Raw genomic sequence first — 25,611 nt, 5'->3', positions numbered from 1 at the left:
CCAGAGGTGAACCTGATTTAGTGTTTAACAGGTTGGCAACGTTAGCCTTCTCCAGTGTGGAAAAATAAGACCACCTTGGCAGAGATGCCTGGTGATCCACAGTATTTTTGAGACACAAGCAGCAGTGGATAGCCCATCATATACCACTTGAACTTTATTCTGAAAGAACACGGCCATCTGTTCCACAAAATTTTGGTCCGGCACAAATGCTCTGTCACCCGGACATTTTGATAACGCTGACACTGTTTTAAACAGCTCCTTGGAGGAGTTTTTTGCCTCCAGGATTTATTCCGTAAACTAGACTGATTTGGCAAATTTTATGGCTGCCTTATGATCTTCTAAGGCGCAATTCTAGTCTTTTTTTTTATGATCAGCACTATAATCTGATCTCCAAATGTTTATTTGCCGTAGCTCAGTCGTGTACCAAGGTGAGCTAACACGTTTATTATGGAGTTGTTTGCCGGTTTCCGGGGCGAAGACATTTACTGATGAACTAAGCCAGCTGTCAAAGTTTCCGACTAGGTATTAGGGTCAAGAGTCACCACCGGGGGATTATTCGCCAATGCGGTTGCCAGATCTCCCTTTTGGATCGATTTCCAAGGACGAGATTTAAAGATACCTGACCTTTCCCTACAACCCCTAATATTAGGGGAATGGTTTATACAGAAATGTATTGCAGAGTGATCCGACCATGGTAAAGGTTGCACGCGGACTATCTTAAGATGTTCGTTGTTGGTAAAAATACCATCCAACGTATGGCCAGCCACATGTCGGCTCGTCTACAAGCTGATTCAAACCATAACTTGCAAGATTGCCCAAGTGAGATGCATGCGGGTTATTATTGGCCTCCAAATGGAAGTTAAAATCCCCCAAAACAGTAAATGTTGGAGTGTCCAAGCAAGACTCCAGAAACGTCTGGAGCGAGCTAGAGAAAGGCGGTCGGACCCCTGGTGGTCGGTAGATTAGTAGCATCTGAAGAAGTTAGAAGTTATTATTTCTAATGTTAAAGGACAGTGCCTCGGCCTGTAGTTAGGATTGTGGCAAAATCCGAACTGAAAAGCAAGATCCCTGAGGCTGATTCTCTGGACATCCGGGATTCAGGATTGTTGCGTCTCTTTTGGGACAGTATAACGGTCCAATTTGTTGGATTGCAAAGCTTTTGAACCCCGGACACCCTCGGTCTTGACACGTTCCATCATGGCTCCCTCCAAGTACCACCAGTCTGGACATCTGAACTTGGGCAAAGCAGCCCCACCACTACCGATGAATGGGCCTAGATCCTTTGAATGTTAGAGGGTCTCTGTATGCAGTCAATTAGTTCTCAGACGGGCTATTCTCAAAGAGATATGTTCCCGTTCCGGACATGGATGTGGCAGCCGCCCAAGGAATCTCTCCGGACAATCCAGGTCTGTGCGCCCTCTCAGCGGCTCCCGGAGGCCGCGGGTCTCACCTTTCCTGGCGCAGTGGGTCCACCAATCACTTGATGACAATATGGGGGCTCAACAGCCTTATTTCCACCAATACCACGGGGACTGTGACTGCGCAGCCGAGGGTCTCCAGGAGGCCGCATGTCTCCCCCGCGCCCGCTAGTAACAGTCTGCAACTCTAGGAGGGGTGGAGGGGGACGATGCAAAACAGGTGTTGGCTGTCTCAAAATCTGCTCCCCGGTCCGTGCCAGGTAGCAATGCGGAGCAAGTAGGTTGTCCGCCCCCTGCACACCAAGCGATCTAGTGCCACTCCCGTATGACGATGGATGAAGGGTCCACTGTGTAGAGGCATGGGAGCGGGCTTCCCATCGCAGCGGCGGCGCCCTCCAGATGCGGCGCCGCCGCGAGCACTGGCCAAACCTTCCGGAGCTTCCCCGCCGCCCCACGTAACACTGTGGGTCCCGGCGCGAGCCTCGCTGCGAGGCCCCACCTCTGCAGCGGTAGAGTCTACGAACTCCGGTGACTAAGCGGGTTAGCGGCAGCCCCGTTTCCGACCAACAAAGGTGTTCATGCGGCCGCTAATCGAAGTCTGCACTCTGGGGGGGAAGAGGCGAGGAGCAACGCAGAACAGTTCCAGGCAGCACCAATTTCTGCCCCCCGGTCCTCGTCTGGTGGCGATTTGGAGCAGACCGGCGGCCTGTCTACAGCTCACAGCTTACAGGTCCAGGGCTACTCATCTACAGCAGGACCGGTGGGGTCTCTGTGTATGAGCGCGGGAGCACACTGGCCACAACCTTCTGGAGCTTCTTCTCTGCCCCACACGACACTGGGTTCCGGTGCGAGCCCTGTTGCAAGGCCCCACCTCCGCAGTGGCCGGAACTTCGGTCTCCGATATTGGAGACGGGTCAGGATTAGTGGGTTTGTGTCCGCTACGTTTCGGACTCACAAATCTGCCACTGGGCAGGCCGGATCTTGGACAAGATAGACGGTAGGACGGGGCCGGTCCCGGAGCTGCACCCTACGTGGCTATCTTGCCTCGCTGCTTGGCCACGCCCCCTGTGGCCACTGTTAAGGGAGATTTGTCGGCTTATTCGGCTTTTCTTTGTTTGCCGGATCAGCCGTCTTTAATAAACATCATCAAAACAACGGGAGATTTAAATAAAGGCCTCATTAATAGGTTTCCACCTAATCCTTTTGTGATGCCTCAGTGGGATTTGAATCTTGTTTTGGCTTTCTTGATGTGCTCCCCGTTTGAACCCTTATATAGTTGTCCATTGAGGCTTTTGTCCTTTAAGACTGTCTTTCTTGTGGCTATTACCTCCGCAAGGAGGGTGAGTGAGCTTCAGGCTCTTAGTCCAAAACCCCCGTTTTTAACCATACATGCTGAACGGATGGTCCTTAGGACCAGGGCTGCTTTTCTGCTTAAGGTGGTTACTCCTTTCCATCTAGGGCAGTCCATTACTCTTCCTGTGTTTTATCCTCCTCCTCACCCTTCCAAGGAGGAGGAGAGACTTCGCCGCCTGGATCCTAAAAGAGTGGTGAGCTTTTATTTGGACAGGATGAAGGACTTGCGAGTGGACAATCTGCTCTTTCTGGGTTACGTTCGACATATGAAGGGCAAGGTTGTGCACAAGCGCACTCTATCCAGGAGGATCATCTTGTGCATCAAGATCCGCTATGCCTTGGCTAACAAGGAGCCTCCTGAAGGTATTGGGGCTCATTCTACAAGAGCCAAGTCATCAACTTCTGCTTTGGCCAGAGGTGTACCTGTAGTGGACATTTGTAAGGCAGTGGCGTGGGCCTCCCTCCACACTTGTGAAGTAGTGTGGCTCACTGGTTAGAGGCGGCAGACCCGAGAGCAGAGGACGGCCCGGGACCAGGGTTCGATTCCCGGCGCGGCAGGTTTCTGGACCAGGGTCAGCGGACTCGATAATTCTCTCGCCTCGGTGCCCACTCTGATCAGCGTTCACACTCGGCAACTCTGGGCATTAGCTTGCCTCATCTTCACTAACGGCCCCACCAGACCGCCGGGGATGCCTGGTCTCACCCTGGAGATACCCATTAAGGGACCATCTCTCAGGGAAGCCAGGAAGGGTTTCGCAGCGGTCGAAGCGCCTTGGGACCCTACGGGTAAGTAGTGCGCTATATAAATGCCTATACATTTACATTTACATTTACTTTCGCAAAGCATTATTGCTTGGACTCCGAAATGAGGAGGGAGGGCCATTTTGCGTGCGCTGTCACAGGACATTTGGTTATACAAGGGTGGACACCCTCCTCCGGGAGTGGGGCTGCTGTGGGAATCCATTCATAAGTTGAGGAATCCACAGGCAGATGTATCCATCAGAAGAACAAGTTACTTTCCTTCGGTAACGCTTTTTCTTGTGGATACAGCATCTGTCTGTGGATTCCTCACTGACCCACCCTTCTCCCCGTTGTCCACCCTTGTGTACCTTAAAGGTGTTTTTGTTTAGCATGATTGTTTGATTTTGATGTATCATTTTGCATTGTGTGATGTTAGGAAATGCTGTTGCTCTTTGGCTTTCCTTTTGATTTTGCACTGTGTTGTTATTGAATATTGTATACTTTTGAATATGTTGTCGGATCACCCTTCCGATTTGGAGGCATGGGAAAAAAAGGGTGAAACTGACATCACACTGACGAGGCTCTTATGGCTCCAGTGACGTCATGCGGAGTCGCGAGAGGAGCCTTGGCATTGTGGTGATCTCGTTGGTGTGCAGAGCTAGGTAAAGTTTCCGCGGAATGCTGGCACAGGGGTTATTCTTAAGGTGAGGAATCCACAAGCAGATGTAAGGTGAGGAATCCACAGGCAGATACTGTATCCACCAGAAAAAGCGTTACCGAAGGTAAGTAACTTGTTCGATAGGCTATAATGGCCCTAGGCCACCTGATTAATAGCCCATCTATGTCCTTTAGGTTTAAAGCATTTTTATTGCAGTTTAAGAAACAGGGAGAAACAATACATACAATGAATACAGTCATCGTAATAACAAAATGCGCAATCTTCGCTCCAGCGGCGCCATCAGAGCGCCATACAGTATCACCTGAGCACTTGGAGAGCCTTATGCTAGGCGGGAGTGCCATGATGACAAATTCCAAAACCAACTCCCCCCCCCACCATTCCCCCACCCAGAAGAACCCTCCCTCCTCCCTTCCTGGTGCTGAGCAAATATCTTACCCATTCGTCCCCATCGCAAGGTATCTACGCCTCTTAATGTCCCCTATCTCCAGTTCAACTAGGCACTCTGGGACGTCAGCCTTAGCAGCCTAAGGTATCGGGGGCAAGTAATTTCCTTAAATTCCGATTGTAGCAGAGTGTGGAAAGGTTGCCACAAGTCCTCAAATCTGTCCACCTCGCCCGCCACCGTGAGGGACAGTTTCTCCATTCCCAGAACGTGCCATAACCTGTGCAGCCACCCTATGGAGGTAGGAATGTTGGTGGAGCGCCAATATATAAGTATGTTTTGGACCGCTGAGCCCAAGGCAATCGCTATCTGTCTACCCCTCCTGGATCGTAAAGGGTACATCAAGCCATTAGGTAGCCCTAGTAGGACATAAGCTGGGAAACGGGGTAATTCAATGTTAAAGCACTGGTCTATTTCGTCCAAAACCTCCTTCCAGTAGGGATTCAGCTTCGGACAATCCCACAAGATGTGTGTAAGCGTGCCGGGCTGTCCGCATTCGCGCCAACAAGTGTTTGGGATGTTATGATTCATGTCGTGCAACCTCTGAGGTGTGTAGTACCAGTATGTGGAGATTTTAGTAAAGGTTTCGGTGAGTCCTGTGTGGTATGCTGAATGACGTGCCCGGTAGGAGATATCGTCCCATTCCTTGTGACTCAATTCCCTCCCCAACTCCCGCTCTCAGCGAACCCTCCCCGGGTTATGGATGTGGTAAGTGGGGGGTTGTAAGAGACGGTACAGGTCCGAGATGAGCTTGGCGTCCGACGAACGCGTCGCTAGCCACAGTTCGTACGGGGTAAGTTTCCGGTCAGCCAAAACCCGTATCTGTGGTTGGAACGCCCAATGGCGTACCTGTAAATACCGCATACGCTCAGTCTCGGGCAGATGGTAGTCCCGGCGAAGGTCTTCAAACGACACGGCTCCCTCCGGGCCATAGACGTGAAACAGAGCGCAGCATCTGGCTGTCTGCCACAGCGCGAAAGCGCCAGGCTCCTTCCCGGGCCGGAAGTCAGGGTTCCCAATCAGCGGTGTAAGTGGAGACGGGAAGGTGGTAAGGTCATGCGCAGCATTCACGGCGTCCCATACACGAAGCGGGACCTGCGTGACAAAAGACGCATAGAGATTAGGGGGGCGGTGACTTCTGCGCATGAAGGATACCTCTTGTAGGGTCCTGCCCGCCACAGCCTGGTCCTGGAATAGCCAGTGTCTGTCTGATTCCCATTTACTCCACTCCACCAAATACCGTAGCTGCGCCGCTTGAAAATATTTATGCAGGTCCGGAATGCCAAGTCCACCAGACTCAGGTGCCAGCGTGGACAGGGCCCTCTTAAGTCTGGGCTTGCGGCCCTGCCAGAAAGCGGCCGATGTCGGACTGAGCCTGTCGTATCCACCCCTTCGGTGGTTGGAGCGGCAGGGCCCGAAACAAATATAGCACCTGCGGCAAGAGGGTCATCTTTACCGCAGCGACTCGTCCCAGCAACGACAGCGTGCCCTTGCTCCAGCGGGAGAGCTCCTCCTTAAGTTTCTTGCCCATGGCTGCGTAATTGGCGGTCACCATGGCGGGCAAAGAAGGCGCCAGGAGTATGCCCAGGTACGGGACCAGCTCCCTAGACCATTGCATAGGGAATCGTCCCTGCAGCTCAAGTCTCGTGGCCGTGGTGAGCGAGACATCCAGGGCCACCGACTTTCTCATATTCATCTTGAAACCCGCAACCGCGGCAAAGGCATCCATCTCGGCGACGCAAGCGGGGAGCGCCTCCTTCGGATCATCAAGCATCAGGATCACATCATCTGCATACAGACTAATGGTATGGATGTGGCCCCCCATCCGGACGCCGGTCACAGCCGGGTTTCGACGAATTCTCTGGGCAAACGGCTCCATGTATAGAGCGAAGAGCAGCGGGGATAAGGGGCATCCCTGTCTGGTACCCCTCCCAATCACGAATTGTTCGGAGCTGCACCCGTTCACCCGCACCGTCGGGGCGGGAGATTTGTAGCAATTAAATATGAAGGTGCGAAATTTCTCTCCCACACCCAATTTGCAGAGCACTTTCTCAAGGTAAGGCCAGTGCACCCGATCAAACGCTTTCTCCGCGTCAACCGAGAGCAGCATGCGTTCCCCGGGTATACGGGAGGCTTTTTATTGTACATGGACCACCCTATTAGTATTGTCTACCGTTTGTCGGCCTGGAACAAACCCGGCCTGGTCTGGGTCCACCAGGCCCGGCAAATATGGCGCCAAACGTGCCGCTAGGATCCCCGTATAAAGCTTGAGGTCGACATTCAGTAACGAGATCGGCCGGTAGGAGGCGCATTCAGTTCGGACCTTCCCCGGTTTGGGGATAACTGATACAGTCGCCCGCAGCAAGTCCGGGGGTATAGCTCCCGGCTCAGCAAAGGAGTTGAAGAGCCGTGTCAACAGTGGCGCTAGCTCCTGACAGAAAGTTTTGTAGAAAAGGGGGATGTAACCGTCGGGTCCCGGGGCTTTCCCAGGTTTAAGTCGCGAGATGGCCGCAATCACCTCTTCCGGCCTAATGTCACGTTCCATGTATTCTGCCTGTTCCGGGCTAAGGACAGGGAGGTCGACCGACGCCAGATATCCATTCTCGGCCAAGGCCGAGGAGGGCGCGTCCGCATATAGGTTAGCGTAGTATCGACGGAACTCGTCCGCGATCTGGTGGTCCTCCGAGGCCAAGGTGCCATCAGGAAGGGACAATTCCTTAACCTGTTGGTGTTTCACCCGGAGTTTGTTCGCGAGGAGTCGGCCGCATCTGTCACCGCCAGTGTAATAAGCGTGTTTCAGACGCAGCGCTGCGTACTCCGCCCTGTCCATATCGAGTGCGGAGAGAAGCTTCCGGGCTGCTTTGAGTTGCCTCCAGACTCTGGGGGCCCCCGTCCTCTGATGCATTCGTTCCAGTTCTCGTACCTTATTCGTAAGTTCGTCCCTTTTCTGTTGACGTTCCCTATTCTCCGCGGAGGAGATGGCGATAAACTCACCCCGTAGCACCGTCTTCAGGGTAGCCCATTGCGTTGCCCATGAGGTATCCCCATTCTCATTATGTGTCCGGAACTCAGAAATCGCGTCGCGAATCTGTTTCACGACCGTCTGTTTATGTAAGAGGGTATCCCTTAGACGCCAGACCCCTCGTGAGGGAGACATCGGCGGCAGTTGAAAGGAGCCCGACACAGGGGCGTGGTCAGACAACGTAAGAACCCCCATATCGGACGCAGTCGCCAGCACAGCAACCGGTCCCATGACCAAGAGATAATCTAGTCTAGCGTATGTTCTGTGTGCGTGAGAGTAATAAGAATAGGCCTGCGTGGTGGGGTGTAGGCGTCTCCATAAATCGTGCATATCAAGATCCCACAATCGGGAGGTACTCAGCTGCGAAAATTCCCCTGTGTGTGGACGTCGCTGCGCAGATCTATCTAAGGAAGAGTTAAAGACCATATTCAGGTCCCCCCCAATGATTATTTGCCGGTCTGGTGTAATCGCGATATCCTCCAGGGCTGATTGTAGAAACAAATCTTGGCGGTCATTAGTGCTATATATGGAGCCCACCGTGAACAGCATGCCCCCCAGCCTAACCCTGTACGCCAGTAGCCTCCCCTTCTGTTCCGCCACCTTGCAGAGGACCTCCCCTCTAAACTGTCTGGACACCAAAATTGCAACCCCCGCTGTTTTAGTAGTCCCTGAGGAGAAAAGCTGTATCGGGAATTTGGGGGACTTCATCCGGGGACAATCCCGGGCCAAAAGATGAGTTTCTTGTAAGAGGCAGATATCTGCTTGGGTGTTTTCTAGGAGGGACAGCAGTGCCCTACGTTTGATCGGGTTGTTTAACCCCTTCACATTAAGGGTAACCATCTTAAGGGCCATGAGTATACCGTGAAGTGCCGCTTAGTGAGCCCAAATCAGTAGGGAAAGCAGGGCAGACAACCAATACGGGTCGGAGCAAATGCGTTAACCTCGCAGCACGCCATTCTGAATTCTGTACCTGTCGAGGAAGGACATGGCAAAAACAGCAACAAAAAACGAAAGCACAGCACAAACCCCCGTCCCCTCCCCAAACATCCCCAACCAGCCCTGAGAAAGAGGTGTGAGGGTAAAGCATGCAGAGCAGCAAAACAAGTCAGTCCAGCAGAACCCCTGTACTCCTCCCTTCCCCACCCTCCAAACAACCCCTGAACTGCCCAACTCCCCGCAACCCCCCCTCCCCCCTCAACCCCAGCCCCAACTGCTCAAAAAACCCCATTGTCCCAGTCTGGTCCCTAACGGGCTAGTCCGTGGAAAAGTATTCGAGTGGACGTCCAGCCACCACCTAAGCCCTCTCTGAGCCCCCCCCTGCCCCCCAGAACCCTCGCACCTGCAATGGTGATGAAGCTAAGATGATCTCCCCCCGGAGTCCGCTCAGGCCGTCAAGGCCGCACCACCAATCGTCGCATCTCTGGACGCCTCCCGTATGGCGCTGTCCATCTCAGCCCTGATCGTGGGAGAATCCGGTCGTGGAGACGGGAGCGCAGGGCGCCGCCTCCGGACCGTCTGCCATCCCTCCCTGGAGGCTCGGCGGCGTCTAGGCGTTGAGACATCGTCGTCCGCTGCGGTGAGACCCAGCACTCCGCAAGTGTCCTGGAGGGACCGAAGCTGATGCAGTGTTCCGTTCCAACGGAAGATAAGCCTGAAGGGGTGTCCCCATGAGTATTGCGTGTCGTGTTCCCGTAGAAAATCCGTGGCGATCTTGAAGGACTTGCGTTTCTGCAGTGTGATCGTCGATAGGTCTTGAAACAGGGCTATTTGATGACCCCGAAAGCTCACTGGTTTGTTCCGCCGTGCTTCACGCAAGATTCGTTCTTTCAGGGGAAAATCCGGGAGATAGGCCAAAATGTCCGGGGGGGGCGCCGAAGCCCGGCGCGGCGGGCCCACTCTGTGCGCCCTGTCAATCTTCACCGGGAAGTCCGCGGGCTCTCCCAAAATGTCGCGGAACAGATCCCCTAAGTAGGCTGCGGTGTCGTCTCCCTCTTCCTTAGATGGAACACCGCGGACTCTGATGTTGTTGCGCCTGGACCGGTTCTCGAGGTCCTCGGCGTGGGACTGGAGGTCTATCTGTTGTTCTTGGAGCCGCAGGACCTCCTGCTGCAAATGCGCAATCTCCTCGTCCCGGGATTGATTAGCGTCTTCCACGGTGGATACTCTTTCCCCTAGCGCGTCGACCTCTCTCCGCACCTCCCGGACCTCCCCGGCCACCTCTTGTTTCAACGTCTGGAAGTCCTCTCTGAGGGTGCCGAACAGTGATTCCAGGAAGGACCTGGTGACCGGGGGCTCTCCCCCCTCCGCACCCCGGGAGCTAGTGGGGGGGCTCGGGGCTGGCTGACTCCGGTCCTGTCTTGGCGCCCCCCTGCCCAGCATTTTGGGCAAGGTGCGCTCTCCTTTCTTGCCCCCTCTGTTGTTCGACATCATAGGAGTTGGGGTGCGGCGTGGGGGGGTAGCCACTAGATTCGGCTGGGCGCAGTGGCGCTGAGATCGGGGTTGTGCCTTCTCGCTTTTCTCGGTGTCCTGTTCAGCCCAAGACAAGTCAGCGGGACTTCGGGGCTCCAAGGCGTCGGGGGGGGGGGGGGCGCCACGGACTCCCCCAGCAGGTGCCCAACCCAGGTGCGCGGGAAGGATCAGTGTCCAGGAGTGGCAGGCGTTCCCCCGTTTGATATGGCCCAGTGCTGGACTACGGGCCGACGCCTGAAGCGCTACACCACAAGGGCTAATGAAAGGCACACTGCGCCACAGGGAAAAGCAATATGGGCCGGGTCTCCCCCTGATCGAATTCGCCGTCTCAGGCAGCCGGGGCAATGTTCAGCGTGTCCCAGGGCGCACCTCGCACTTGGCGATGCGTCCGATGAGGGACGAGGGTCCGATGTGATGCAGGCCGCCGGCACGCAGGCCCGCTCCGTTGCGCAGGCCGGGCACTAGTACTCTGGTCCGGGCCAGTCAGGCTCCCGCCCCGCACGAGGGGGCAGCCGGGCCCGTCATCCCCCGCTATCAGCAGTCCCGCTTCTGCACGTGGGTCTCAGTGATGGTTACTATAAGTGTCTCGGGAAAGACTGGCCCGTGGTTCCAAGCCGAGCTATCACACAGCCATCACTCAAGCTCCTGAAAGAAGAGGGCACACTCAACTTGATAATTTCTCAGTGTTTCTTCAGGCAGGTGGTTCTTTATGATGTAGTGGTGCTTTGACAATCCAACCTTAATGTGTGGGTACTTGTGGTATCTATCATGCATGTAGAGGGAGAGTTTTTTTTACCACAGTTCCTTTGGGCATGTTCTATGGGTTGTCTGCAGCAACCAGTGTTCCACAGAAAGAGACAGCTTTTACCCAATATAGCTCAATCACATCAAACGCCTGGAAGGCGTAGAAGCACCGCTCAAGGGTAGGCCTCGCGGCCCGGACAATCCCCGGAGTTGCGTGGCGGCCCTACTCCGGCTCCTCCCCCGCCTCAGTCCGGGAGGTGTATCGTCGCACCCACCAGCCCTCCGCCGCAAGCCGCAGCGGTAGCCCGAGAAAGGTGCCACGTCAGGCTGCCGGTTCTCAGCAGCGCTCCGGAATGTCCCCGGCCGCGTTTGCGGGTCGCTGTTTCCGGTCCCGTGTCCTCGCCGGGTTCGCCGCTCCCGACGGCTCCAGGGATGTCCGAGGCGAGCCGCCGCGCTGCAATTACGGGGCCGCCAGGGGTCCAAACCGCTCCGCTGCTTCCCCAGCCACGCCGGGTCTCTCCGCCACCAGATCCGGGGGAGATCGGCGGTGCAGAACGGCACAAGGGCACTGGGGTCTCGGGAGCTCGAGACGAGAGCGTCCGGTCAGCCCTCCATCTTGGCCACGCCCCCCCAATCTATGTCCTTTAAAAAAAAAAAAAAATAGGATCAAAGTTTAAACTATAACCAATCGGCGTCTAGCACCCTTTAGAACACTCCCAATAGAGGCGGAGTCCCTCAAGTTTTCACCACATGTTGTGTGTGTGAAGGGAGTCTCCCAGAGCTCTGCTTAGTTTTCTTCTCAAACAGCTTTTTTCAACCTTAAAGGTATTCTGTCCGACAAAGGACTTTTCAGTCCCTGCAAGACTTGTGGGAGGGAAAGGGTTCATGTGGACGACCCACATACTGAATCTACAGCCTCCCTCCTTGACATGAGGTAAAACAGTGCAAAATCTGTTGTACTTTCATCTAAAACATTGAGGAATAGAGAGGGCAGACTGCTCTTGGGGCTTCATAAATTTAAGTAGCAGAAAGCATCTTCAGATGAAGACTGGGACGCCTCTTGCAGGTCTCGCAAAAGAGCCAGATCCTAGAAGGGTATGTCTGAGGAGACCAAGAAATTGAAGGCGATGCCACCAGGCTAAAGACTCCTTAAGGCGAAACGTAGAAAATTCTCCTCCGAGCCAACCTCGTCTTCACAATCTGCTTCTTCTGCTACCGAGAAACTATATTCGTCTGCCCTGTCGTCGGATCCAGTGAGGCAAATATTCTCAGAAGTCACTTTCTACAGCGCCATTACCAGCAATACAGCAGTCGTCGACCACGACTACCACACTTTTGTCAAGAAGTCAACTGTGGCTATCGGTGCTCCCTTCTTGTCGACAAGAATTTGACCATTGTCGACGCAACACCATCTACTAAAATACAGTTGTTAACGGAGCCACTAACTCCACCAACGATGATCCCATTGACTGTCCTGTGGATGTCTGATCTGTTGATGGCGGTCCTGTCGACCTCGGATCCATCAATGGTGGTCCTGTCACCTACTTCTAAGTAAGACCGCTCCATCCTGCTGATGACTATAATCTAGAACAGGACGTATTACCAAAGTGATTAATACCTTTTCCTGCCATGAAGTCACTTCCCCATGCAAGGTCTTACCTTTGCCACCAAGCCACTTACTAGACACGGAAGAATCTGACCATGACTGTCCGTTTGGGACTCCTCATAGCCCTACACATCTACATGTCCAGTGGAGTATGAGGACTATGATGACTAGGAACAATTCTACCAACATTATCCCGCTCCTCCACGGTAGCTTGAGCCTTATAGGGATTACTTGATCCTTCATAGACGGTATACTACACACCTCCTTGAGCCAGGACTTGCAAGCTATGTTATCAGATTTCAGGAAGCAGTCTCCCTCAACCACAAGAAGAGTGTACTGAACTGCCATCACCACCACAGCTTATCGCTACTCTTACTCCAGCAGGACCTCCTCCCCCATGCAAGGTCTTACCTTTGCCACCAAGCCACTTACTAGACACGGAAGAATCTGACCATGACTGTCCGTTTGGGACTCCTCATAGCCCTACACATCTACATGTCCAGTGGAGTATGAGGACTATGATGACTAGGAACAATTCTACCAACATTATCCCGCTCCTCCACGGTAGCTTGAGCCTTATAGGTATTACTTGATCCTTCATAGACGGTATTCTACACACCTCCTTGAGCCAGGACTTGCAAGCTATGTTATCAGATTTCAGGAAGCAGTCTCCCTCAACCACAAGAAGAGTGTACTGAACTGCCATCACCACCACAGCTTATCGCTACTCTTACTCCAGCAGGACTTCCTCCTGCTATTTCTAGGACACCTCTGTCCTTAAAGACAGAACCTCCTAGGGACGACCCATCCTCTTCGGATAGTAACACTGAAGAGGTTGAAATTTATCATCCTCATTCTCCACCACCAGTGGATTCAATTTATAATTCCTGCACAATCCCCTCCTCCATGTCACTCTGTAGACTCTCATTCGGAGAAATTCACTACTTAATTGAGACAGCGGCTACCAGATTCCATCTTCCTATGACAGTAAAGCAATCCGATTGCTTCCTTTATAATTTTAAAGAACAAACCAGGAAGTCTGTATGCTCCCTCCCTATTATTGACAATATTTGGCTTGATAGGTTTAATGTAATTAAGACTCCTGCCACAATGGCTGCTGTTTTGCCATGGATTGCTATGTATAGGACCCCAGAAGATTCCCTTTCATTCCTTACAGGGCACCCCAGGCCCGATTCAGCCACATCTCAGGCACCGCTTGGATAATATTTGCAAACGCTTCATCATGGCCGTCATAACCGTATGAGCTGCTTTAGCATTTCAATCGCCAGATTGTAAAGTAATGCACAGGCTAATAGACAGGAAGCCAAGAAAATATTAATGGAAGGAGAATGCACGCCTCTGAGGTGTTTGACTGCGCAATAGATATAGCCACCACAGGCTTTGGACAACTGCCCGGCACTGCAGTATTAAGGTGCCAAGGATGGCTTAAGGCGACCTCATTCAAGCATGAAGTCTAATCAAAGATCCTGGGCAAGGCTTATGATGGTGAAAATGTATTCGGCAAGGATACTGATGACTTGCTAGCCATCAAGACTGATACTGATTCCGCCAAATCCCTTGGCACCCAGCAATATCGAAAGTTGCCCTTTAGGGGAGCATGCTGTCTGGGTTTTTTTCAAGCTATAGAGGTGCATACCAATGCATCCAGCAGTACCAGCCCTACCAGTCAGTGTAGACCTAGGTTACCAGCAGCCAGAACCTAGACCACCATCTACATCTGGTTTCTTTAGGCAGGGCTCCCGCAAAAACCCACCATTTTAGGGCCTTGACACGGTTGCAAGCAGCAACCTCAGTCAGGTACTAGCTATTATCCCCTCCCTTCCTGTTGGTGTGAATCTACAACCACATTCTTCACCAGCAAAACATCACCAGGCAGATGGGTGTTAAATTTGGTCAACTATGACCACACCCTGGAGTTTTTAGAACGACCACCAAGCACTCTGCCCAGGGTAGTGCACCATCCTTGTCTTCACTTATTAAAACAAGAGGCCAGAATAATTCTCTCCAAGGGAGCAATTGAGGGGTTCCTGTGACTCCAAGGGGAAAGGATTCTACTTTTGTTTTTTTCCTTATACGCAAGAAATCAAGGGAGTGGAAACCTACTTTGGATCTCAGAAAACTCATTCTTCATGAAGCGAACCTTCAGGATGATTACTGTTCAATATCCTTCAGCGCCTCAACAGTGGACATTACATGACATTAGTGTAGAAGATGCCTATTTTCATATCCCCATCCATCCCAAACATCAGATACCTCAGATTCACAGTAGCTTGTACCAATTACCAATTCAAGGTCCTTCCCTTCGGTCTGACATCCGCTCCTCGGATATTCAACAAGTGCATGGCCCTAGTAGCAGTCACCTCATGAAAGCAAGGTCATCAAGTATTCCCCTACTTGGACGACTTATTGTTAAAAGCCCCAAACTCTGTGCAAGCATCCATTGTTCCCAGTCAGTGACATTCCTTGGGCCGAACTGGACTCAATCCAGAACAAGGCTTTCGTCTCTCGAGAGGAGGGCGGTCGGCAAACTTAGCACTAAGCATTATAGGTACAGCCAAAAGACTAACCAGATCAGTTAAAAGAAATCAACCCTGGGAAACACGGTGGTTCAACACGTAGTGTTCCAGAGCACAGAAGAATCTTAAAATGACTCCACATGCCAAGCCTAGTGATAGAACTCAAATTAAAAGCGCAAGACAGGCCTATAAAAGTATTCTAAATCAAAGGAAAGAAGAACCAAGGAGATTAGCCTGGGAAGATCTGGTGAGAGCTAGTGCCCTCCAAGATTCTAAAAGCTTTTGGGACATTATTAATTGCCCTTTTTTTTTTTTTACAGCCTAGGTCAGGCACACGGATTCCCTGATTTTTCGTGGATGCCTGGGAATCTAATTTCTTGGTCCTATTTAACCCAAATCTTATTCAGTTAGAAGAAAAAAGTGACGATTTGCCATCAGACTTAACCTCGACCTTCCAATTAAGTGTATCCCTTTCAGTAGCCGAGGTTGAGGAGGCCTTAGCATAGGGAATCTGTATGAAAGTGCCAGGTCCCGATGGTGCCCCATTAGATTTGTTTAAAAGTAAGCCCAAACGTTGGTCACCGTTGCTGACCAATGTCTTTAAAGCAGTGGTGGTTGATCCAATCCCAGCAACTTGGAAGGAGGCCATTGTGGTTCCTGTGTTCGAAAACGGCTATAGTTGTGATCCTGCTTGCTACAAGCCAATCTCCCTTATCGACACCAGGCTAAGGTATTGGGGAGGGTCGTCCTTGCAAGACTTGAGACCTGGGTGATAGGCACAGGGATCACGTCAAACACAATATGGGTTTAGGAAGGGGATGAGCACCATAGAGCAGGGCCTCAATTTGTCCCTGATTATGGGCAAGTACATGAAGGCCAGGAAGGGTCCTATCTACCTGGCCTTCATGGACGTATCCAGTGCGTTCGATACTGTTAATCGGGAGAAACTATGGGCTCTAATGGGGAAAATGGGTGTTGAGAGAGGGGGGGAGAGACTGGGCCTATTGTTTTCACAGAAGGTGTACTGCAGGGGTGTTTTTTGGCTCCTTTCCTATTTTTTTGATTTATACTAATGCCCTAGAGGGATTTTTTAATAGAGCAGGAAATTGACTTTCCCCGAATTGGAGGTAACCCGGTCTAATTGCTATGACAACAAACCGCCTCCAAAAATCACTCCATGCTTTTACAGATTTTAGGATGGCGCTTGATTTAAAAGTCAATTTTATTAAATCTTATGTTGTGTGTCGCCCCAAATCGACTAAAACTATAAAATTTGCAGTAAGGGGTAAGACTATTGATAAACTGGCAACTTTTTATACTTGGGGAACATTTTTAATAACACTATGACTTGGGATCCTCTTATTACTGCAAGGGTGCAACATAGAGCTGGTTACCCTTTATAAAACCAAATGCCTACCTGTTGCATCTTATGGGGCAGGAGTGTGGTGTTGCCATAAAACCTGCCACTTAGCGTCTGGAAAACAAATTTATAAAAAGGCTATTGATGACCCCAAACAGTGCCCCAGGTTCTTTTTTCATAGTGAGCTGGGGTTGGAATGTATAGAGGATCGAATACATATTGCTCCTCTGCTATGGGCAAAAATATGTCTGTCTGAAGGATTAATGTTCACAGGGGAAGTCATTAAGGACTGCATTAATCTATGCGATACATGAGATGGGTCTCGGGCACTACTAGGACTACCCTGCTAGCATTAACATAAACGTGAAAGTTATTATAAAAGAGACGTACCATTCTGGGGTAACCGAGTACCGCTGTCAAGCTGAATCTACCGGTCCCTCACATCTGTCTCCAGCACAACGGCAATTGTATCTAACTTTTACTACTAATGCACAGACCCGATTTCTTTGAACCAGATCACGTTTATGCACTTGGTGGTGGCATTCCCAAAACAATCAGGAAGGGTCGACAAACTCACACCTTGCCCATGCAATAATCTGGCAGCTCAGAGCACGTTGCACTTTATACTGTCTTGCCCCCTTTATGAAGAGCAGAGGGAAACGTTCTTAGCCCCACTTTTGAGGGCTATCAGGCCTTGTACCTACACTGAAGGTTTTAATTTTTTTTTGCATTCTTGGGCTACCGCTGTCATTTTCACTGCAGTAACTAATTATATTAAAGTTGCAAAGACAATTAGAAAACGCTGAGTCACAATAGATCAGGTATGCTGTCATTTTAAATGATACATTTTTATATATTCATGAAATGTTATGATTGGCAAAGCAGCTCGTCGTACTGGGTATTTGGTACCAGGATTATACTCTCTTTTTTTTTTTTTTTTTTTTTTAATTGTGCAAATACTAGGAGTTGTTTCTTTGATCGTTTTACCTATGCTGCTGCACAAAAATGCTATGAAAGTTTTAAAAGTGGATTGTATATTTTGGCAAACTTTTATGGTTCTTGTAACCGAATAAAGTTATTCTTATTCATTGCAGGAAGACAGTATGCTTCAGTGAGGATATTCAAATCACTCCTAGGCATGCTTTCTTCGGCAATCGATTTAATTTCACTAGCTCACCGCAAAATGAGACCGCTGCATGAATAACCAACTACAGTGGGTACAAGTGACTGGATCCTTCTAAGATTTGATTTCCATCACTTTACACATGAGGGAAGCGTTAACATGGTGGTATCTCAAACCACATTTTTCAGAAGGTCTCACATTTCTACCATTTCTTCCAGATTTTATCATCAATCGATTCTTCTATGGAGGGCTGGGGAGGCCATTGGCAGGACCTTCAAATGCAAGGGAAATGGTCTCCCTCAGACTACTAATGCATATCAACAGCCTGGAGCTAAAATACCTATTCCTCTCCCTGCAAGCTTTCCTCCCACGGATCTCCGGATCCTTGGTGCTGGTTTGTATGGACAACATGTCCAGCATTTATCACATCAATAAACCTGGAGGAACCAGGCCCCCAACACTCTTCCATGAAGCTGAAGAACTTTGGCTCATAGATCACAAGATAATCTTAAGAGCTAAACATGTTCCAGGACTTCGTAATACTCTCGCAGATGCTCTCAGCAGGACAAAGGACCGCAGCCACCAGTGGGTGGGGAACCAACATAAGCTAGACAAGGTGTTCTCGAAATGTTGGAAACCATCACTGCACCTCTTTGCCACAGACTGCAATACTAAATGGCAGTTTTATGCCAGCAGACTCCCTCTCCCAGGATCGTGAGGAAATGCCCTTTCGATGCAGTGGTCTGTGATTATATGCATACACTGTCCCCAGACACCCCGTGGCCTCTTTCTTCACCCCCCCTTCCTCCGTGTCCCCCTCCCCCCTTCCCCCCCCACCACTGATTCTCAAGGTCCTCACCAAGATGAAAGCAGAAAGCCGTCTCCTGCTGATCGCCCCCAGGTAGGCCAATCGATACTATTTTTTTCTGAGCTTCTACAATGCAATCTTTTCTGACCATGAACAGGGATCAGATGTGTCACCTGGAACCAGCATCTCTCCAATTGCATGCATGGCTCCTGATTTATGCACATTTCGGAATTTAAGGATCTCAAGAATGCAGAGATTTTCTCTCCAAGTGTACAGCGGAGGCCACCAACAAGACTTGCAGGATAAAATGGAAAAGATTCTGCATTTGGTGCCAACGGAACAATTTGCATCTGTTCCGCTATTCTCCAGAGCAGATCTTACCTTATCTACTCTCCCTGTCGAAGTCTGGCTTGAGCTACGCATCAGTAAAGGTCCACCTCGCTGTAATCTCTGGATATATACGCTCTTCTATCAAATTGTCTCTGTTCTACAAGGTTTGCAAAGCAATTCATGAAAGGGTTATTCTGAACCTTTCCCCCCCCCCTGGCGAGAGCCCCATCCACCGGAATGGCATCTTAATGTTGTCTCTCGCAATTCCTGAAGCAACCATTCGAGTCAGTTCATTGAGCTGAGCTCAAATTTCTCATAGTGTAAGTCGCTCTTCTCTTAGCTCTCACAGCTACCAAAAGGGTTAATAAGATGCTGGCTTTTACCACTAAAGAACCTTTCCTTCGCTTCACGGATGACTCTGTTATCCTCAGGACAAATTCTAAATTCATCCCAAAGGTTCCCTTCACGTATCACCTTAATGAGCCTGTTCTCAGGACTTACTTTCCAAATCCTATCACACCTGCTAAACAACCTCTACACTCTTTGGACATTAAACAATATCTCAAATTTTACCTGCACAGAACTAAGCGAATCCGCAAGACTGACAAGCTATTGGTGGCCTATGGACAAGGTGATCAAGGCACCACAGTGACCAAACCAACCATTGCCATATATACCACCTCAGCAATTAAATTTTGCCATATCTAGGCGGGCACGCCTTTGGTGAGAATAGTTAAAGTGCATTCAACGAGGGCAGTCTCCACTGCGACTGCTCTGTTTACAGGCCTTCCACTGGAGAAAATATGCCGCTCTGCAACGTGGAAGAGCATCCACATGTTCACTCAGCACTTCGACCTGGAATCCGCGCAGCATACTGACGCAGCTGCGGGTCAGGCGGTGTTGCGTCCTCTATTCTAATAAGGCCGACCTCTTTAAATACAGGTATTTTTTTCTTATTTATATTCAAGAGGTTAAATGTCCCCTTACTTTTGTATCATTTTGCTTATTTAAAGTTTTTGCACTAATGCTTATCTTAATGTCAATGAAGATGTTTGCATGTTGAGATATATATTTCCATCATTTAGCTCTTTAAATGCTTTCTCTATAAATGTATATCCACTTTACCCACCATCCGCTAACGTTAATCCCCTTTATCATAATACTGCTGGCTATCCTGATTGAAGCATGTGCATCTATGAAAGACTGGATAAGAAAAGAAGTTACTTACCTGTAACTGCAGCTATCCAGTATTGGTATCTTTCATAGATTCCCATGTGATACGCCCTGAAGAGGCTCCCCTTTTAGTTTTGATATTACTCACACTGGGATGGAAAGTCTGAGGGACTCTGCCTCTTTTCAGAGTAGTGTAAAGGGGTGCTAGCAGCTCATTGGTTATAGTTTAAACTTTGGTCCTTTTAAAAATAAATAAAGGACATGGAAAGGCTATTAATCTGCTGGTCTAGGGCCATTATCGCCTATGATACTTTTACTCTACTGCTTCATTATGGTACTGTGGGACTCCCACTTCGACTAGGAATGATTCAAGCATGTGAATCTATAAAGGATAACTACCTGTAACTACAGTTATCCAGTACAGTTAACATATTTTCTATTGTGCCTCCAGTGCACTCTGCATTTGACTAGAAGCTAATTTGGCCTCACTTATTGAGCGGTCTTCAGCAAGCCTCCATTTTAGCTGCTGAAGTGTGACGAAATACTCCTGATAAAGGCTCTTCCTTCTCCATATTATTTTGGTGCAATTGTCCCAAAGGGAGAACATGTGCACACCGTATTTACTGTTGCTTCCATTCATTCCCCCTGTAGAGTGGGCCAGTGCCATAGGTGAGAGGTGTATAACCTGAGAGAATGCAGTATTTCATGTTAGTTGTAACCTGTTTTCACACCAATGTGTAGTATAGGGGCATTCCATGCTTTCCTGTCTGTTTGAAAAGGGAGTGGGTCTAGTAGAAGGGTAGATTAAGGAAAAGCTTGTTTGTCACCTAGGGCCCGATGTAGATAAAGGGCATTTACCGATTTGTAAATACCGAATTTTACCGATTTCGGTATTTACAAATTGGTAAATGCAATGTAGTTATATTTACCGAATTTTTTACCGAATCTGTAACAGTCGGTAATTACCGAATCGGTATTTACCGATTCTGTAATTGCCATTGATTCCTAGGGCCGTGAGGCCCATAGGAACCAATGTCAATTACCGAATCGGTAAATACCGATTCGGTAAAATTACCGAATTTACAAGGGGGACAGGGTGTCACTTTGACACCCTGTTGCACCCCTGATTCAGGCTTGTGTGCCATGTGACACACATACATGCCCTCATGGCATGTATGTGTGCCACATGGCACAGGTGTACATGCACAGATGTGCATGTACACAGAAATTCGTTATTTACCATGCATTAGTATTACATGGTAAATAACGAATTCTTAGGGGCCTGTGGCAATGTTTCCAGTGCCACCTACATATAGATTCACCCATTCGGTAAATATACCGATTCGGTATTTTACAGAATCGGTATATTTTACCGATTCTGTGAAATATAGGCCCCCTACATCTCAATCACCAAATACCGGTCGGTAACGGCCGAAATCGGCCGTTACCGACCGGTATTTGGTGACCTACATCTGGCCCCTAGTCCCTTATTTAGAAATATTCTACCCTCTTTGTCTAGATTACTCGCTACCTGAAACTGAACTGATGGGGAAGTGGGAAGATTAGGTGCTGTAGTGCTGCTCACCTTTCTTTCCTCCAAAGACGTCCATGTGGATCAGGATGAGTAAGGACGTGGGCTAGAAATAAATACAAAATAACTTGTGGTTCTAATGAAACTGTAAATATGTTTAATCTGTCGTTGCAATTTCTGGTTTCTTTGTTTTCTTCCGCACTTATACTAACTCGTTATAATAGTTATGGATTCTAATTGACCTCACGTTGTCAATTTTTGAACACAGGGCTCGGCTTGCTCGGTGGCAAGCTTCAAAAGGGAAGGTTATGAAAAGACCACCGATGGTAAAAACTAAGGTGCTTCCGCCTGATGTGCAAATAGAAACCGTTCCTATCATCCCAGAGCGCGTAAATGATGACCTACAAAGATTATCCGAGGAAGAAGCAGATGAAAAGGACTCTGAATGCACAAATTTAAATCAGGTATACCAGTACTTATATGTACAGTGTTAGCATTCAATAACATTTCAATGTACCTGTGAGGCTGTTGGCATACCTTTCCTTACAATGCGTCAATGCAAAAAGGCTTAATTATGCTGTAGAAGCTTAATTCAGCAGTCTGTGTGGAATGCAACATGCGGCTCATTTCGTTTCCATTTTCTACTTATTTTTATTTAATGAAGATGGGATTGGCCTTTTTTCAGACTATTATAGTACACTCTTGCTGTAAGATGCCTTTCCTCCAGTCTAGTGTGGCCAAAGTTTTTTGTTTCACAGACCTTTAATAATTTGAAAGAGTTACTCCGGGCACATTTTTGCAGTGCGGGAAGAGACCAACTAAGAGCACTGAATAAAGATGGGAACTGATGTCAGTGTGTTAGGTTGTGCCTTTTTTATAGCTCCGAGAACTGTCCGATGGATTACCTAGTGTTGTGGCGTTGAAGAACTATGCAAGAGTTTTACAGATCTAGTCTGGTCCATGGATGGAATTGCAGCGTGAGTAAGTTGCAGGTAGATGTAGTATTCACAAGAAAGATTGTTAACCAAGGTAACTTATTCTTCGAGGTGCTTAAGGTCCTTTGGAACATATACGCTTTTAAAGATCTAAATGGGCTCTGTTGAAGATGTAGTCCAGTATACTTTACTCAGTTGAAGTGATGGTGTTTAAATCTGATGTCCTATTGAATCTCCACAGCTCTGGCAAGTGATGCCTGGGACCCAGTAATGACCCTTGGCCTTTAGATGCATGGAGATGCAGAAGTCAAACTGTAAATATGAGGCTGGTTCATGCCCCCTTGGGCCATTCCACAGTGCCTGCCTTTTCCTCTCTGTAGCCAATTGCTGTCCTTAAATTTAAACATTAAATCTTTTTGTTCCATATGACATCTCCCATAGCAAGGGTTTCTGGTAGGTTATTTTGATGTCTTTAACACTGCCCAGCATCACTTTGGGACAGTCTCCAAGGAGGACCGGACTTTAAGTTTAGTACTCCAACAGCACCTGACGTCGCAACTGTGAAGGCTCTGGACTCAGCACTGCTTCAGAGTAAGCCTTTTCCCTGCCGAGATGGCCCTTTGGACCTCTGTACAATATCCAATGCCATTCTAGGTACCCCCCTGTCCTTCAAGTTGGCATAAATTCTTTGAGAAGCAAACACCCCTCTAGAGCCCCGAGACTCACTCGAATGGAGGAGCCCTTCAGGTCACATTCTGAAATTTTAGACATGGTTGACTGGGATTATAGGTGCATTTAGGTAAATGTTGCCTGGACGGGATTATAGGTGTATGGAGGGAAATTATGCAGACAGCCCCTGCCTTCCGTGTTTAAGGATGCTGGACTTTATTTAGACCTTCAAAATGGTACGGGTCTTGACCCCTCCTCAGAAAGTGGTATTCTGTACCCTGCTTGACCTTCTATCAGTTATTTACATTTCAGTATATGCAGAAGCTCTGGAGTTGCTCTTAATGCTTGTGGAGTCTAAGCAAAACCTCACGAGGGAAATTTCCCAGTCTTCTTTTGCGGTTGACTACGCATTTATGGAGCCAGTACTGTGCTACAAAGCTGCCATAGTAGTGGTGCCTTTGGTCAGGTCCTCATCACTCACTATGCACTGGTTTGGATTGTGCCCCTAGATATCTAGAATGATTGTTTCATCTATCTATCCAACATCTTCATGGGCAAATTTACTTGGTCATTGTATCTTGCCACCACTTTGCAGCTCTTCACCAAAGTGCTATCTGTGGTGGCGGCTTTTCTCAAGAGGTCAGAAGTAGATCCATTCCCATACTTTGACAACTAACTTGTGAAGGTGGGGTGTTTCATTCTAGTCAGACCATCTTCAGCGCACCATGACTACGTCACAGCCTATGCTTTTCAGTTGGTTTACAGTAGCATGCCTTATTCTGCTCAGAGGGTGAGCTTTATTGGTGTAGTGTTGCTGTATGGAAGCTTTTCCTTTGCCTCCAGATTCTGAATATTCAGGATATGATTCCAATGTTTGTAGCGGTGTATCTAATCTCGGTACTTGGCTTGTTTTATTTAATGGCCTTATGCTGGCTACTTGAACATGTCAGATGAAGGTTCTTCAGTGGAGCTGTGGAGAAGTCTGGCATCAGGGGTGTCTTGGTTCCAATGTACAGTTCTTCTGGTTCTCCATTTTTATTAAATCCAGATCATTTAGTGCTATCTCCGTTGTCACTGATTCCTCCTTGTTGAGCTGAGGTGCATGTCTTAAGAAGTTGATGGAACAAGCCTCAGTGGTCCACTATTCAGGAACATTAGCACATAAATGTGCTGGTGTTTTGGGCAGTACTCCTGCATTGAAGGCCTTTCTCATCTCCATTTCGTGGTATGTTGTTCATTCTTTTAGACCAAGCGATCCATTAGATAAAGACCGGTCCTGCATTTGGAGGCCTTGTGTTTGTAACAGTCACTCTAAAACTGCAGGTTGAGACCTTCAGTCTCCTGTCACAAGTGGATCCTAAATGGACTGATTTGAATGTCCTTATGTGAATCTCTTCACAGTGGTTTTAAATAGGAAGTGTCTTCTTTCCTGTACCTTTCAATTTCCTCCGTAAGATTTTGCAGGGAGCACCTTCTAATCTGGCTATTAGCAAGGCCCGTTTGATGTATTCCTTCTAATCCCTCTGCTTTTGCAGACCCTACAGAAGATGTAGGAGTATAAAGTTAATTAGATTAATTAATCTAATTTCTTTTCACCCCAGACTCTGCAGTGGGGTTTTAACAGTGCAAATTGACCGCCTTCTGCGTGCTACTCATGGGGGCGGATGCCATTTTAGCTGCCAAAAACACACTATCAAATAAGGCTATGCGGGGCTATAATCTAAAAGTTAAATTTCTTGGTGCAAATCTGTAAGCTTAAATCCATTTTGAGGCTCGCTTTTCTGAAATAGAGTGCTTTGCACGTTCCCTTTCTCAACAAGGTTCAGCAGTCATTACCATCAAGTGGTATGTGGCTGCTCCATCGTTTTTTCTACATCTCCCTGAACTTTGTTTGGTCTGCTTATCCTTAGTGGCATGTTTTCTTGAAACAACCGTTTTCATGCCAATTTCCTCCCATGCTCTTTATTATTCTTCAGTGGGCGCTAAACTTGTTAACTCATCTGATTGTATCACCATCTGGGTGTGATTTTTGATAACACCTTGTTGTTCGACACCTAGGTTAATAGAACAATGGGTTCCTTCTTCTGGATGATTGTTATTCTGAAGAAAATATTACCTTTTCTTCCAAAAGAGCGGAGGGTGTCAGTGGTCATTGCTCTTATCACCTCTCGCTTAGACTACTGTAACGCTCCTTATTTAAACGCCAGCGAATATTTGTAAAATAGGCTCTAAATCATCCAGAATGCTGCTGCATGCCTGGTTCTGAGAATACCCAAACTCTCTTCGGTTAGGGAAGGACTGAGATTGATTCATTTGCTTCTAGTTAAGCGCGTGTGCTTTATAGCTTGACACGCAAAGCCCTCCACACTCCGATAGTTTTCTCAGGACAACCCTTACTTGGTATATCCACGAAGAGACAGCTGCGCTCGGCTGGACAACATATGGTGGTGGTTCCTTGGTGGGGGGGGGGTGCGAGGTGGGGGGGGCAGACGGGCCTTCACTGTTGCATCCGCCATGCTCGAACTCCCGGTGCATATCTGGATCCTCAAGCAATTTAAAACCTGGCTTGTTACAGATTAATCCTTCTCCGGGGTGAGGAGGGTAGTTCCTGCTGTTCTGAGCTGCTTCGTTCCTCTGTTATTCCTCCTGCATAGTGCTTTGATGCCTTGTT

The 25,611-nt window shown here is 48.8% G+C and overlaps 1 protein-coding gene across 4 annotated transcripts in view; it reads left to right on the top strand.

Annotated features, from left to right (window-relative positions):
- Window positions 1-25,611, top strand: part of CKAP2 (cytoskeleton associated protein 2) — a 248,826-nt gene that overhangs the window by 146,979 nt on the left and 76,236 nt on the right. For all 4 annotated transcript variants that reach the window (XM_078657257.1, XM_078657259.1, XM_078657258.1 and 1 more), the window contains one exon: window positions 21,605-21,800. In XM_078657257.1, the coding sequence (XP_078513383.1) occupies window positions 21,605-21,800 (196 nt within the window). The remainder of the gene's footprint in view (window positions 1-21,604; window positions 21,801-25,611) is intronic.

The sequence above is a fragment of the Lissotriton helveticus genome, chromosome 8 (assembly GCF_964261635.1).
Source record: "Lissotriton helveticus chromosome 8, aLisHel1.1, whole genome shotgun sequence".
NCBI classification, from domain to species: Eukaryota; Metazoa; Chordata; class Amphibia; order Caudata; family Salamandridae; genus Lissotriton; species Lissotriton helveticus.
This window is presented reverse-complemented; position numbering and strand designations above follow the sequence as displayed.